The following is a 17,170-nucleotide window of genomic DNA, read 5'->3' as shown; positions in this document are numbered from 1 at the left end:
GATCGATTTATAAAAGTCGATTAACAACTTACATCTAAGAACAGTCGGAATATTCAAGAAAGATCACGAAAATAAGTGTTTAAATGAGAAGTGACAATATTATAGAGATTTATCTCGATATCTCAATACTTTTTAGTTCTTTGTTTAGTTGTTAATTTTGTTTATATACTCAGTACAAAGCATTAAAGATACAAGAAAGATCTTGACCAATCTCGTTAGTAATATAAAATGAAATTGCAATTACTAAACGAATTAAAAAAGAATACGAGGAAATTAGTACCTGTGAACAAAAAGAAGGAAAATCGAATTAGCTACATTACAATTTTTTTTGAAGTTGTCTAGAAATAATACCTCGAGACTTCTCGCGTTTTATCAAGCGTAGAATTCGTCTTCTATTAAGAATCCATAATAAACTATAATTTATACAAGTCTTGAATGAACCAACACCTTCAGTGCTGTAACGGTGAAGTGGGCAGTGAACACGTCAAATGTTTAGTACATTGATAATTTTGATGTGCCTCCAAAAACTTGCAACTAATTGTGAAGGGCGAGTAGAAAATTGGAAAAACCTTAATTAGTCTCCAAAACATATTAGCAGATCGGGAGATATTTGGTAAGAGTACCACTCCACTCTGTCCACGTGCCTTAAAAAATAGTAGCAATAGTACTTAATATCATATTAATAATTTACTATTATTTAATTCAAATATCATTTTTATAAACCAAAGTAATAGGGTCCTCAGTTTCTTGGTTTTCAATATACAAAGCTCAAAAAAAATTTTTTTCCCTCGAAGTAGATTCACCATATGCCATTATCAAAATATCAAGTGATTTGCAGTACTGCATTCAATTTTTTACAAAAAATTTTTTGCAAATTCTTGATTGTTATTTTTTTTGACAGTATAAACACGTTTAACGCTTCTGTCTCACAAAAAATAAATAAACGTGCAAACTGGTTAAAACTGTGAACACATGTAACTTTGAATTGTACACGGTTAACTAAAACAGGCTTGGAATAAAAAATTAAGTAGAAAATTACAGTAAATTACTTGAATTTACGTTAATTTGCCTACTAATTATTTTCTTCTCGATTTGCTCATTGAAAGAAAAAAAAAACATTTTGTAATAAACTTTAAAAATGGATATTTCTCGTCAATAATTCTTGTGGAAAAAAACCAACTGCAACGAACGAGCTTGACATTGTCGATTCCCTTGCCTCCCAAGTGGAATCCTCCATACTATTTGTTCAGTGCGGTAAAGCTGGGAATTAAACAAGTCTTAAATAAAAAAAACAGCAAAAGGGCTATTAAGAAATCACAAACACAACGATCTGACTTCTTCTATTCGACAGATAGAATTTTCGCAAACTTATCGATAGTTAACGATTTGGTTAGGCGTTCCGCTTAGCGACGTTCCGGTAATTCGTTTCTGTTTCCACCGAGGAGCTCCGTGACCGTCCTTGACGGTGGCGTTGTCCTCGGGATCATGGCTATGGCCCGTTCATTGTCGTTTCGAATGACCTTGTGCAAACCGTCGAGCCACGTCCTCCGCATTTGTTGCCGACATATTATACTCGAAGCACACGTTAAGAATTTCGCCGCGTCCTCAATTTCTAACATGAAAAGTAAGAGGATCCTCAAATTCGTGCAATTTTGTGAAAATTCTCGTATTCCGCGGCTTTGGACGGCACCCACGAGACGACATCCGAGAGCCGAGAATTTTTCGCGGACAGACTACATTGTTTTTGATGCCTTGTCATTTCGGAGACCGGTGACTAAAATATCTATTAACCGCGGTGTTTTGTGTCGGGTTATTTTAATCGCGACCTCACTAAAATTAACTGAGAATATGGAACAACGCGCCCAAGACGACGCGATCGTTCCCATTTCTCCTGCGGTGTTAAAAATGATAAAGTGACTGGCGGTTTTTTTTGCGGATTCGGCCGGTGAAACTGCAAAAACTCATATTTTTTAAATGATTCAAGTAAATTCAAAATGAATCGCCTCTTTGATTCAGTAAAATCAAACAAAGATGAGAAAATTGGCAGGAATGCTATTATCAAAATTTGATAGTGCAATAACATTTTTTAGGTGACAGGATTAAATAAATTTCTGATGGTGTTTCTTGAAATTTTTAGCAAGATTTTTAAATTATTCATCTTTGGCAAAATGGCACCAGTTTAAACAAAACAAACTCTATTTTATAAATGCCCCCCTCGAACCAAGCCTCGAACAGATAAAATAATCTATTCCGGCCATTTGACCCATAGATATACAATCAATGGAGACAGCATTGTCTTCATTTTCATATTTGCTAACTTGGCGGCTTGTCATTCAGTGTCATTTCATACGTACGCAAATAAATCGATGACGTGTTTCATACCGGGTGTACTTTTTTTCTGGTTTTGTGTATTTGCGCTTAGTATTATCTAATGTAGATTTCCGAAGAACGCTCAAAGGCATCGGTTACGATTTGCATTATCTCTGAAAAGGTGTCATTTTTTTAAAATTTAACTATTTATAATGTAATTATGAAAAAGTATGCGCAATTTTTGATTTTTTTAAGTTTATTTAATTTAGTAATTTTCTAGGTATAATTTAATTCCAAATTGTACTAATTTTCCAACAGAATGCGTTTAGAATTTTGACTTCAACTTGAATTTAAAATTTTTGTATTGTTTTATTATAATCTCAAACACGAATAATTTCTTCTACTCCCGCCTGTAAAACTCCTAATTACATACCGATCGGGAAGCGTCACTTTACCAGGTGAGTTTGGTTTCCCACGGATCCGAGTCACTTCGGACATTTCCGGGATATTATTGCACAGGTTTGGGAGCCATCGGAACTTTTCGAAGATATTTCTCACGCCTTGAATTTTGACGTTTGTCACTTCTGTGAATGTATTCGTGTTGTTCTGCAAAAAAGGAACTCGCGAGTGAAATGCCGTTTATCGCACTTTTATATTTTATGAATGACTTATGATGTATTATTTAATTGGACATTTGGGCTTTTAAAGATCACTTAGGAGTTGGTTGACACCTCACTCTGACCCTTGCGTTTGACCCTTCGATAACTCCTAAACTACTAAACTAAGATTTTCGCTAGATAACCATAGCCATAACTAGCCCTAGTGGCTATTATAATAGGTAAAAGAATGGAAAGTTCTCAATTGTAGTAACTATACTCTTCTAGTATTGTTTTTTTATGTGCACTGCCCTTTTTAATTTGAGTCTCAAATACCGGCTTGGACCGGCGCAAGTCAATTCTTATCTCGATCTTGACTGTGTACGAGGGGGTACCCAAAAAAAACCGGAATCATTGTTTATAAACTATATATTGTTTTGAAAATCACAGAACGACCTTATCCCCTTCAAAATACTCTCCATTACAACTAATACGTTTGTCCCAGCGGTGCTTCCACTGTTCGAAACATTTTTTATATTCATCTTTGTTGTTGTCAAATCGCTGTCCTTTCATGTCCCTTTTCATACGTGGAAATAAGAAGAAGTCACACGGATCGAGATCAGGCGAGTAAGGTGCATGGGGCAGAGGAACCATGCCATTTTTAGCCGAAAACTGCTTAACAGAAATGGCTGTGTGTGCAGGTGCATTATCGTGGTGAAAGAACCAGTCCCCTGTCTGCCACAAATCGGGTCTTTTTTGCCGAATACTGTTGCGCAATCTTCTTAAAACTTCCAGATAAAAAGCTTGATTAACGGTGTCACCTGGTGGAACAAACTCTGCATGAACTACGCCGTTGATGTCGAAAAAGCAAATCAGCATCGTTTTGATGTTTGATTTGAACTGACGACATTTTTTTGGACGGGGAGACAGTGACGTCTTCCATTGGCTGGACTGTTGCTTCGTTTCTGGATCGTAACCATAGCACCATGACTCGTCACCAGTAATGATCTTTGAAAGAAAATCTGGATCCGTTTCAAGCTGTTGATTCAAAGCACGACGTGTTTCAACTCGATGTTCTTTTTGCATGTCAGTCAGAACACGAGGAACAAACTTGGCAGCAACTCTTTTCATTCCAAAATCTTCGGTTAAAATTCGCTGAACCGTGCTCCAAGACAACCCACTAATCTTTGATAATTGTTCAATTGTCTGTCGACGGTCTGTGAGCACAAACTCTCGAATCTTTTCAATATTTTCGTCGATTCGAGAAGTTGATGGACGTCCAGAACGAGGTCGGTCATCAATTGACTCGTCGCCATTTTTGAAGCGGACAAACCACTGGTACACTTGATTTTTTCCCATCGCATCGTCTTTATAAGCTGTTTTTAACTTTGAAACCGTTTCAGCAGCACCGAGCAGAAAACAAAATTTCACAGCTGCACGTTGTTCTTTTAAACTTGCCATCGAAAAAAACGAAATAACAAAAAATGGCACTGCAAGTGAACAAAACAAGTTAAATTTAAAACGAAGGTGGCGTTGAACTCGCAATAAGTTGTACTGTCCACAACCTAGCGGCAGAAAGGTGTACTATACAAGCTCTGCGCGCGGCAATTCAATTCCGGTTTTTTATGGGTACCCCCTCGGTATGTTGCGTATTCCACCAGGATTAGTTACATACGATTGGTTAGATCGGATCTAGTTACACGATATACATACACGCATACCTACTCACCGTCGAGCATTTTGGTCTAGCGTGCTTTGCTAGCATTAGTTTATTACAAAGTACGATAAAAGCAAATGACATAATAAAAATGTTGGTAGCACAGCGATCTTTAAAAGTGATATAATACATAATAACGATACCAACTGTAATGGCAGATACTGAAATCAAACATTCTAGTCGCGTAGCAATGTTGACTAGTCTTCGGATTATTCTTCACACTTCAGCCTGCGAAGGCAAAAATGGCACTTTGATGCAGCTTTATTTCACCCATGTTTATGAGCATGATTTCCAAAATTAGTAATATTAAAGATTAAATATTAATATTTGTTTTTCTAACTAAATGGTTCACAGAAATGAATTATTTAAACAGTTTTGTTCTAGTGAAAAGTTCGAAGCAAAAATTCCTACACTTCTTAGAAAATGTTTGATTTATATGTTTTATTTAAAGTCTACGAAAACAGGAAATTAATTAACCAGGATTGTTAGTTTTGCAACAAATTTGCCATTTTTCTGCTGTTTGTTTTTTTTTTCTTTTTTTCTCTATAGCAAAAATTATTACTTTCCATGCGCTTCAAAAGTAGTATGAATGTTGGCGTTAAAAACGTCAGATTTCAAAAATACATGAAAATAACATTGACGCTCACACGGTTGAACTGAGTATTAAAGGTCACACGATTCCTAATTTGTAATATAATAGTACTAAAGCGTATCTCTCGACATACACTTTTCAACGTGTTTGGCGGGTTAAGGCGGAGTCTTATTGGGTACTAAACAAAGCATTGATTCATTTTTGTATATGAATGCATATTAATTTCTCGATGAGGTATTCTTTTCTTTCAAGATCAACTTCATTTTGAATTAGCGTCCATTTCTCAGAATCTCACTAAAAGTGAAGTACTAAATAGAAGCAAAAATTATTAAAAAACAAACACAGAGAATTAATTAAGAAAATCATATAAAAAATAATGTGAAACGAAATAAAATTAGTCTACTACGGAATAAAGTTGCATTGTCGCTGTTCGGTAACTGTAAAATAAAGGTGATGTAGGTACCAATCTGTACACGCCTACCTCTTTAAGGAAAGCAAGGACATATTTTTGGCAACCGCGCAATCATTACGGAACATGTTTCGTCGCGTTTTACATTTCGAATCCGACCGTCTCACGATACGGTTAGACTGACAACGCGTCAGGATCAACAACCTGGCGTGTGATTGCCAGGTCGACGATATTTTCATCCACGACTGGGAAAACTCGTGCAAAACTGTATCATTTTGTTTTTGTTTTGTTTAGAACAGAATGGGTTTAGATAAGAGAAATCAGGACATTTTGACTTCAACTCGAAATTAAAATTTGTTTTTTGTGTGTTTTTGTTCTATTAATTGTAAACAAACGGTTGATAGTTGACAGTTCACACTTTGTAAAACTTCGCGTTCACTTTTTATTAAGTATTTTTTTGATGTTGCCATGGAAACCTGCTTTTTTTGGTAAAATTGTTGGTAATCAGTGATAATAGTATGTTACAGTTACAACAGGTAACGAACTCGCTGCCAATCTGCGGTATACCGATGTATCCTACAACTTCCTAAATAACTTGAACTTGAAATATGTCTTGTTTCACGCTTCGTATTTATTAATAGTGTCGCCCATCTTGAGTCAATTGTATATTAAGGAAAAAAACGTAGAAATAAATTAAAAATATGGACAGGACAGGAGCGTTAGACGTGTTTTGTGTGCTCGGTGATTTTCTGCTGTCAAAAAAATGGAACAAAGAATTTGCATAAAATTTTGTGTAAAAAATGGAATAAAGTGCTGCAAAACACTTGAAAAATGTTGACAATGGCGTATGGTGAATCTACTTTGAGCAAAAAAAATGTTTATAAGTGGTAGAAACTGTTTCAAGATGACCGAGAAGACGCCGGTGATGAATCTCGCTATGGACGCCCCAGCACAAAAACTGAAACCAAAGGTGTTGAAAAATCGTCGAATCGTCGAAAGAGAAGTGGCTGGCGAAGTCGCATCATCTCTATTGTTTCGTATCATGCAATTTTTACCGCAGTTTTGGGAATGAAACGTGTAGCAGCAAGTTTTGTTCCGAAACTGCTTAATTTTGAACAAAAGGATCGTCTAAAGAGCGTTAAACGACGTCAATGATGATCCTGATATGCTCAAAAAGATCATAACTGCTGGCGAATCATGGGTATATGACGTCGAAACTAAAACCCAGTCCTCCCAATGGAAGAACCCAGAATCGCCAAGACCCGAAAAAAATCTTACTGTTTTCTTTCTTATCAAAAGGTCAGATATCTGCCGTTTGCGAACAGCAATCCGAAGAAAACTTTCGGAATTCTGGGAAAAAAATTCGTGTATTTTGCATAACGATGACGCACCTCCTCACTCATAGTTGCTTGTGTTTAACTTTTTGGCCAAAACCAAAACCAAAATCATGTCTCAGCCACCATATTCGCCGGATACGGCACCTATTGCGATTTTTTTCCTGTCCCCAAAACTCAAGAGACCTATGAAGGGAAGGAGGTTTGGAACGATTGAGGAAACCCATAAGAAATCGCTGAAAGAACTCAACGCTAAACCAGAAAGTGCTTACCCGAAGTTCTTCTAGGATTGGAAAAAACGTTGGCACAAGTGAATTATATCATTAATCGTTAATTTTGATGAATAAATAAATACTTTTTGATGAAACTAAAAAGTGACCTTACTTTTTGAACATATCTCGTTGTCCTCAAAAATATTTTGTGAATTTTTGTGAATTGTAGTAGAATTGTACTATTTCCGTGATAGTTTGTTCACATACTGTTAAACATTATTTATGTATTCGTGTTTCTGGAATTCCGATATGTGAATACATTTTATTATTATAACAATCGTCGTTTTCGTTTCCTTTTTCATCACTTTTTCCTTTCACTGATTGCCAGGATACCGCATTCCAGCACTATACAATTTGTCCACCGTAATACGAGAGAAAAAAAGAGAAGACGCCAGGCAACATATATTATTGCACTCAAGTCTGTAGAAAAATTTGGCCGAGCTGTTTTAAAAATATACCGTACGCTAATTTACGATTGTAATAAATTTCTTTTACGAATCAAAGGCTTACTTACTATCCGTGCCAAAACCGGAACTGTCAGCGACGAACTTAAATCATCTGCTGCTAACCGAATCAAAATGGTTGCGCAATGAATCAACAGCTCGTACCGATACTCAGATAAGGTCCATTTCATAAAATGACATAAATTGATAAAGAGTTTGAAATATGGACACGAAAAAGTTAAGATTTTTTTTCCGAAAATTTTATCAAGTTTAAAACTTCTTTAGGCTGATCAGAACTGAATTTGTGTAGATACTCTCCAAACTTTTCCGGCTGTGTATATTATTTATTTTTAATTAATTTTGCTACACTGTTAAATGGCTCAATTTTTCTTAGCTAAAAGATCGAATGAAACACTTTTTTTATATTATTGAAAACCGAAAGGCTAAAGTTAGAAACGCGCTTACTTTTTAATGATACTATATAAAGGCTTTTTTCTGATTACGAAAATTACCATTAAAATTATAGCAATTTAGAAAATTTGCTAGTAGTGTAAACTCAATGCAGAATTTATTGGTTCTAATGAACTACTTCTTTGAACATAAGAAAATGTTCTTCCTTTTCTGCTTTGCATAATAAATAGCAATAAAAATGAGGATATCAGTAATTTTCAGTTTAAAGTCTAATAAATCTTCAGTAGTGACGAATCAAATCCAACAAAAACTCTGTTAATTGGGAGAAAATCGAGAAGAAAATCGAACCACTTGCGAGAGTGAGTTGCAAGTGTTTTTTGAATGTCTTGTCACCATGGTGACGCTTATTTTTCGAGAACGAAGAGATACGCAATGCAAATTTCACACAGGACAAAGTTCTCCACACACGACGCCACAACAAAGCAGACCTGTTATTGTTTTTTGCTTTAATTTCCGTTGAATTAACATTCCTATCTTTCCGGCTTCAGTTAGAAAAAATATAATGAAAAACTAGAATACTAGTGCTCGGAAGATCTCATACGATAGCGATTGTGTTACGGAAAAAATCTTTATCTTAAGAATTGACCGTTACGCGTATGACCTACTTAATGATGTTATGCTGTTTGGCTTGGAGACGACAAACAAATCATTAACATTCTTTTGTCAACAAGTGGTTGGCACTACTTAATGCTGGAAATCCTTGCACTGACCGAGAACGGTGAATTATGCAGTTAGAAAAGATTCACATTATACAGGGAGTTAATTAAGTCTCTAAAGGAATGATTCCTTAGTGAATTCTCTACAAAACAGAAAGCTTTCGCATAAGAACGCGATACGGTTGTTTGTGAGATACGGTATACAAGGTGAGTAATGAAATATAAAAATTGCACTAGTACCTTTACATAAAAAAAATCGACGAAACATTAAATTTCATTACCAAATATCAAAGCAAGACCTCATAACATTCGTTTATATTATGTTAATAAAAAATTAGTTAAAAAAAAATTAAATCTACTTTTTACAAGTGGCACGCTTTAATTAGCTAGTGTTTGGCGTGTTCGTTTGTTGTAAAGTTCACAAGACCAACCCTTTTCTTACATAAATTAATAATACTCAAGTAATATTGTTTTATTAAATGACGTAAAATTATAATCAAAACTCACCAGAAAAATAGTAAAAATTTGCATAACATTGAATAAATTGCATTATTTAAATCGCTACAGCTATTACAAACAAAACTACAAAATATTTTGGTGTTTGTGAAAATAAATTGACACATAAACCAAAGTTTGCACTGTAATATGTTCTATGTGTCATTTGGAATCTTTTCCCCTTGTCACCATAAGGTTAATAAGTAAGGGTTTTTGATTCCTCATTCGTCCCTACACAACGTTAAAAGTGGCGTCAATCGCATAACACGCGACGACGTCATTTGTGCAGCTTGAGTTTCCTCATACCGAGCAGCCATATGTTAAAGATTTGGGAATTCCATCTTTTCATTAAGCTCGATGAGTAAGCTGTTTGTACTGATTTACACATGCGAGTTCAGATTAATAACGCTATCGTGAACACTTGTAGGCTTTTTATCCAACACACTTTTCTTTCCCGTGATGGCAAAAGGAAAGCAGGCAATGAAATCTTGCTGTAAAGTTTTCGCTTCACTTATTTTATATAAGCTTTTTTATTGTTATAAACTTCCTTATTTTTTATTTTCCATGACTAAATATGTGTTGCCACAAACGCACAAAGCATTTACATCCGTTGTATTCGATCATACTGCAGCCCAGAAGTGTGGTTAATCGACAGTTTTACGAAACAATAAATAAAGGATAGGTTTTGTCGGCAATTTCAGGAAATCGCTCCCAATTCTGGATGTCCGGTAAACGTGGGTAAACTAGACTATAAAACGTTAGAAATACACACAGAGCGGATAGGGTTACCTATTTGCATTGTACAAATATAGCACTCTAATTCACACTGAATAATATCGTTGCATCGAAAATTATTAATGACATCGTATACAATTCAAGCGATCAGACAGAGAATTCATAAAAACTAGAAAAAGACAAAAAATTATTATAATTTATTGTTATAGTGGGTAAGTACCTAAGTCGGTTTTAAAACAAGGTTAATTTTATATTTTTATGTGACTTAAGTCGTTTCTATGTCATGCTTATATATATATATATATATATATATATATATATATATATATATATATATATATATATATATATATATATATATATATATATATATATATATATATATATATATATATATATATATATATATATATATATATATATATATATTTATTTATTTATTTATTTATTTATTTCTTCTCTCAAAGTTTGCTTTCATGATCTAGCCAGCTTAGTCACACAAGTGGTTCAAATTGTTGGATAATACTATAATACAATACTTTAGATATTGTATAAAACCTATATGTTTTAAACAGTTCTTGCAATTTTTTGCATGACTTGAATTTATTATATTTTCTACGGATAAACTCAGGCTCATCCTAATATTGTCAAAAGCAAGCCGAGTTATATGTTTTTTTGTAAACTTCATTTCCTTTACTCAGCACTCGAGCAAATATTTTACAGTTTTCATTCGCTTGTTTGCCTTCGCTGATACGAGCACATTTAACTTTTTAATCATTTACAGGCGTTGAAAATTATATTTGTACTTGATTGGTGCGTTTGGTATTTGCAGGTCCGGTGACGGTACCCATGGTCTCGACAAATTCCTCGCCGCCCATCGCCATGCCGGTACAAGTTCCGCCGGGTCACGTGGTGCAGCAGATCGTCGACGAAAACGGTACTCTGCGTCACATGATCCTATCGCCCTCGCACCACCCGCCCAGTTTACTGCCACTGCCCTCGCATAACCCTCAACACTATGTAAGTATTGTTCTTGCTTATATAAACTTCATTTGCTATAAAATTAAATTATCTTTTTGGCTGTAAAACTGTGCGTCCGAAACCGTCAAAGTTGAGGTTAAAAATCAAAGCGTGCCATGGATCTACAAGGGTAATTTGTAGTATCTCATAAAAAAAGGCAATAAAGAAACCAAGAAAAACGAAACCTTGTTCCGGATTTTTGGTTTCGACAAAATGTGGTCGAGGATCAGTTCATTGATTTTTCAAGACTTATAAAAGGTTATATAATTTCCTTTAAGATGACATTTTATCTGAACATTCGTCAGACATGGAACCCTTGTTATTTAACAATAATTGCTCAATTATTGTTTCAATTGTTGAAAATTTTATGCTTCATTGTGTGTTTAGCCTTTACGGTATTAAACTGTGAAAGTTGGAGTTGACTTCAGTAAGAGGAACCCCAAAAAATATTTCTGTAATGGCTTAAGATACCGAAGTGACAGTTAGACCACAAATACATTTGATTGACTTCTGGCAAAAGTTTAATATTTTGTACACGACCATCGCTATACAGGCCCCAAACTTTTTATTATACAGATATTTTTAATTCATTCGACTAGAGTATTTTTTTAAACAGTTTTCCACAAAGAGCAAAAAAGAAATTCTGGTTTCGGAGTTATTTAATTTTGGAACTTGGAAATTATTTTGAAATTAAATTCTAGCATCAGTTACCTTTTTTTTTTAAACAAAGGTATTTGTAATTTGTAATTTAAAAAAAAAAGCTATTTTTTACAGTGCTGTATCGTCTAAAGACGTATTCGGGAATATGTTCAGAGAATAACCAAACTCTTTAATATTTTATGCAATATTCTGTGCAAATGCAATCGTGTGTAAGACCCCCCGAGATATCGAAGGAAGGTCCATTGTGTTGAAACGAATGTTTCAAAAAACAATTAAAGACACTATCAAGATCGTGTCCATTCTCGGAACAATAGTACACACGACACGTACGTATATCGTATGCAGTGGCCCAGTCACGTAAGCACCATATAAGCGCTTTTTATTATTGTGTTTTTTATTTTCGCGCATGAGAACATTTGTAATTAATCGTTTGATTGGGGGGTAATTACGAGTTTAGTATTGAAAAAACAAGGATTAGACTTCCTTTACATGCGCGTTCTCGCCGTAAAATCTTTACGTATGGTACGTATTAACGTTGCTATGTTAATAACAACAGTTGTTAACGACGCACAAGAACTTCGTAAGTGCTTTGTTGCATGTTGCAGAGCCGTCTGCCATAATTCAGTTTTCGCGCTTCTTATTTTTTATCAGCCCACGGATTTATTAAACTTGCCATCGTTAATTTCGTCTTTTACATTGTGAGCATGAAAAGCTCCCAATAATCGCGAGCCTACATTTTTGTTTTTAACGTTTTACGATTTTAATTAGGACGCCGATTAATATTTTGTTTCATTTTTGCACGAGTGGAAATCGAAATTCGCGTATACATCTTACTCGCACTATCATTAGCGTACTACATAACTGAATCTAAACAAGGTCGACAATTTCAAGTTTAATAGAAGAATTACTGCATTAAGGTTGGTTTGTCACAATTGGATATTTACTTCAACATTTAGTCGCAATACGTAAATCTGTCACTCAAAATCACAATTAACGTCTATTGAGCGTCTCTTGATAGTAGTACTAGTGTAATAAAAGAAAATTAGTACTACAAGTACTACTATATATATATATATATATATATATATATATATATATATATATATATATATATATATATATATATATATATATATATATATATATATATATATATATATATATATATATATATATATATATATATATATATATATATATATATATATATATATATATATATATATATATATATATATATATATATATATATATATATATATATATATATATATATATATATATATATGATGACACTATATTCGGGGATATCATCCGTTCGCTTGTTAAACTCCGACTGGAATCCTGCAGGCATTTCGCCAAAATCTCACTTGGCATCTTCAATGCTCGCGCTCCGAAAGCACTTCGAACACAGCGGAGCGCGAGCATTGAAGATGCCAAGTGAGATTTTGGCGAAACGTCTGCAGGATTCCAGTCGGAGTTCAACAAGCGAACGGATGATATCCCCGAATATAGTGTCATCACATTTTTCCATCCGTGAATCAATACGTGAAAATATATATATATATATATATATATATATATATATATATATATATATATATATATATATATATATATATATATATATATATATATATATATATATATATATATATATATATGTTTAGCTTTTGGTTCTTGGGTTATAGGTCTTTGTATTAAAAGCGATTAAAATTTTTTTTGTCCATATATTGACGTTTCGGTCTTCTATGACCTTCTTCAGAAAGGGGTACAGTCTAAAATTATGTTATAGTACAGTTCTTTTTTTTTTACATATACACAACGGAATTACAAAGAACCTTACCAAAAAGAGACAAACACAAATCTTAAAATTGAAGAGGTAGCATCATATGAAAGTTTATACTTTAAAAGCGTTTGGTTTTGTCATAGTGCCTAGAAATATTATTGTTTTGGTTTTTTCCAACTATGAGAATAAAAAAGTCATACCCTTGATAAAAGATAAAAGTCCAACAAAAAATGATTTGTATACGGCACTCACACACATAATACACACAAATTTAACGAAACAGTTAAAATATATATAAGAGTTTAAAATAATAATAATAATAATAATACCGATACGCGAGGTTTGCTCGCGTCGACGTTACTGTAAAAACATCGTACGATGCACGATTGTTTTGGTGCAAGGTTCAGAGGATATACAGAGTGTTTTTGTTAATTTATAATTTTTTTCTTTTATTTATTTTAAATTATTTTTATATATTATAATTTTATATTAATATATCCCTATGTTGTTACTTCCATTGTTGTTTTATTTCAGAATGTTGCAATATAACTTACTGAGATTGTTGGTGTCTGTTTTCGAATTTATAGAGTTCTTATTTTTTTGGATCTCAACCATTTCCAGAATTTCCCTTTTTTTTGTATTATTTTCGGTTTTTAGAATTTTTACTTTCGCAAAGTTGAAAGAATGCTTGGTTTCCGCGCAATGACTCTTCAGGGCAGTTGTATTTTTTTTGTCGTATTTGTGACCATTAATTCTGTTTTTAAGATACTGGCTTGTTTGACCGATGTACACACCCTCACAATCGTTGCAAGGTATCTCGTAAATGACGTGACTCTTCTTTTCGTCCGGTATCTTGTCTTTTAATTTACTGAAAATGTTTTTTACCAAATTGTATCCTTTGTGAGCAATAGTAATGTTGTGATTCATAAAAATTTTGCTAAAATTTTCGGACATACTGGGTATATAAGGAAGCGAAAGATAATTTTTTTTTTGTTTTTGTTGGGTGTTGCTTTTTTGTTTAGTTTGGTTATAGAATAGGTGTATACGTTTTTTGAAAATGGTGTTAATTAATCGTTCCGGATAGTTATTTAGTTTTAATGCTTGTTTTGCTTTAGTAATCGATTTTTCTCTGAAATCCGGATCAGAGAGTTTAATTGCACGGTCAGCCAAGCCAATAATTACGGATTTTTTTTGCGATATAGGGTGCCATCGCACAAATTGTACTGGAAGATTTGGAGGAGTCGGTCCTTAGCAATGCCCTTTTTGACATACCTTTTTTCTACAGATACGTAGACGATTGCATAACGGCAATACCAAAAAACAAACAACACGAAATTCTTCAACTCTTCAACAGCTACCATCAGAAATTACAATTTACAATAGAAATAGAGTCCCAAAGTAAAATCAACTTTTTAGATTTAACCCTTCATAATTTAAAAAAAGGAATTAAAACCGAGTGGTACACTAAAGTGACCTGGTCTTCCAGATACGTTAATTTTAACTCCCAGCACCCTATATCGCAAAAAAAATCCGTAATTATTGGCTTGGCTGACCGTGCAATTAAACTCTCTGATCCGGATTTCAGAGAAAAATCGATTACTAAAGCAAAACAAGCATTAAAACTAAATAACTATCCGGAACGATTAATTAACACCATTTTCAAAAAACGTATACACCTATTCTATAACCAAACTAAACAAAAAAGCAACACCCAACAAAAACAAAAAAAAAAATTATCTTTCGCTTCCTTATATACCCAGTATGTCCGAAAATTTTAGCAAAATTTTTATGAATCACAACATTACTATTGCTCACAAAGGATACAATTTGGTAAAAAACATTTTCAGTAAATTAAAAGACAAGATACCGGACGAAAAGAAGAGTCACGTCATTTACGAGATACCTTGCAACGATTGTGAGGGTGTGTACATCGGTCAAACAAGCCAGTATCTTAAAAACAGAATTAATGGTCACAAATACGACAAAAAAAATACAACTGCCCTGAAGAGTCATTGCGCGGAAACCAAGCATTCTTTCAACTTTGCGAAAGTAAAAATTCTAAAAACCGAAAATAATACAAAAAAAAGGGAAATTCTGGAAATGGTTGAGATCCAAAAAAATAAGAACTCTATAAATTCGAAAACAGACACCAACAATCTCAGTAAGTTATATTGCAACATTCTGAAATAAAACAACAATGGAAGTAACAACATAGGGATATATTAATATAAAATTATAATATATAAAAATAATTTAAAATAAATAAAAGAAAAAAATTATAAATTAACAAAAACACTCTGTATATCCTCTGAACCTTGCACCAAAACAATCGTGCATCGTACGATGTTTTTACAGTAACGTCGACGCGAGCAAACCTCGCGTATCGGTATTATTATTATTATTATTATTTTAAACTCTTATATATATTTTAACTGTTTCGTTAAATTTGTGTGTATTATGTGTGTGAGTGCCGTATACAAATCATTTTTTGTTGGACTTTTATCTTTTATCAAGGGTATGACTTTTTTATTCTCATAGTTGGAAAAAACCAAAACAATAATATTTCTAGGCACTATGACAAAACCAAACGCTTTTAAAGTATAAACTTTCATATGATGCTACCTCTTCAATTTTAAGATTTGTGTTTGTCTCTTTTTGGTAAGGTTCTTTATAATTCCGTTGTGTATATGTAAAAAAAAAAGAACTGTACTATAACATAATTTTAGACTGTACCCCTTTCTGAAGAAGGTCATAGAAGACCGAAACGTCAATATATGGACAAAAAAAATTTTAATCGCTTTTAATACAAAGACCTATAACCCAAGAACCAAAAGCTAAACATAAATATAGAGAAGGTCTAAGAAAAAACAAAATATAAACTATATATATATATATATATATATATATATATATATATATATATATATATATATATATATATATATATATATATATATATATATATGAACCTGAAAATTCCGATTGCAAATTCAAGCCAAAATTGTATCAGCATTTTCTTTAAAATATTTTCAAAATTTATTTACGCTATACCTATAGTGAATACTATGCAATAAATTTTATAAATGACACTTTGGTCACTAGGTTGAAGAAGTTGCATACTATACTCTTTCTACGACACACGCTGAACCGTTAGACCTAACAAACTTTAAAATACCACTAGTGCCACATTCGATCATTGTTAACCAGTAACATGAAGGGTATGGGGTAAAATAATAAGCAGTAGATTTCGATATTATAGAAACTTTGATTTTTTTTTTGTCTTTTAAGAAGAACGAATTCGGAAGGTTTAACGCAACTAACTATCGACTGTATGTTTGCTTTTAAAGCAAACATTTGGACCACGTAGGATGCACATTCCTACACCGTAATTTTTCATTCATAGTCACGAAGTCCCGTCATTATTTTATATAAACATAAACGTACCGAGCCGACAGAGATTTAAAACCAAAGAACCCATAAATTAATTTTTGTAAATATACAAACATGACAAAATACCGAAAACACTTGAATTTGCTGGCCATAGTGTTTAATGAAGTTTTAAGGAGTAATCCTTTTTTATTGATAATTTTTTTTATTGTATACTTGTTAATTTTATTATATGTTTTATGTATATAAATAAATTTTAAATATCACAAACAGTGGTGGACATT

General features: G+C 33.1%; 1 protein-coding gene across 3 annotated transcripts in view; it reads left to right on the top strand.

Annotated features, from left to right (window-relative positions):
• The window catches only part of LOC132696093 (fibronectin type-III domain-containing protein 3a), a 127,400-nt gene that overhangs the window by 73,504 nt on the left and 36,726 nt on the right, over positions 1-17,170 (top strand). For all 3 annotated transcript variants that reach the window (XM_060660691.1, XM_060660692.1, XM_060660694.1), the window contains one exon: positions 10,863-11,050. In XM_060660691.1, the coding sequence (XP_060516674.1) occupies positions 10,863-11,050 (188 nt within the window). The remainder of the gene's footprint in view (positions 1-10,862; positions 11,051-17,170) is intronic.

Source organism: Cylas formicarius, unplaced genomic scaffold (genome assembly GCF_029955315.1).
Source record: "Cylas formicarius isolate icCylForm1 unplaced genomic scaffold, icCylForm1.1 PGA_scaffold_1__22_contigs__length_36826433, whole genome shotgun sequence".
NCBI classification, from domain to species: Eukaryota; Metazoa; Arthropoda; class Insecta; order Coleoptera; family Brentidae; genus Cylas; species Cylas formicarius.
The sequence above is the reverse complement of the archived record's forward strand: the minus strand, read 5'-3'. Positions and strand labels throughout refer to the sequence as shown.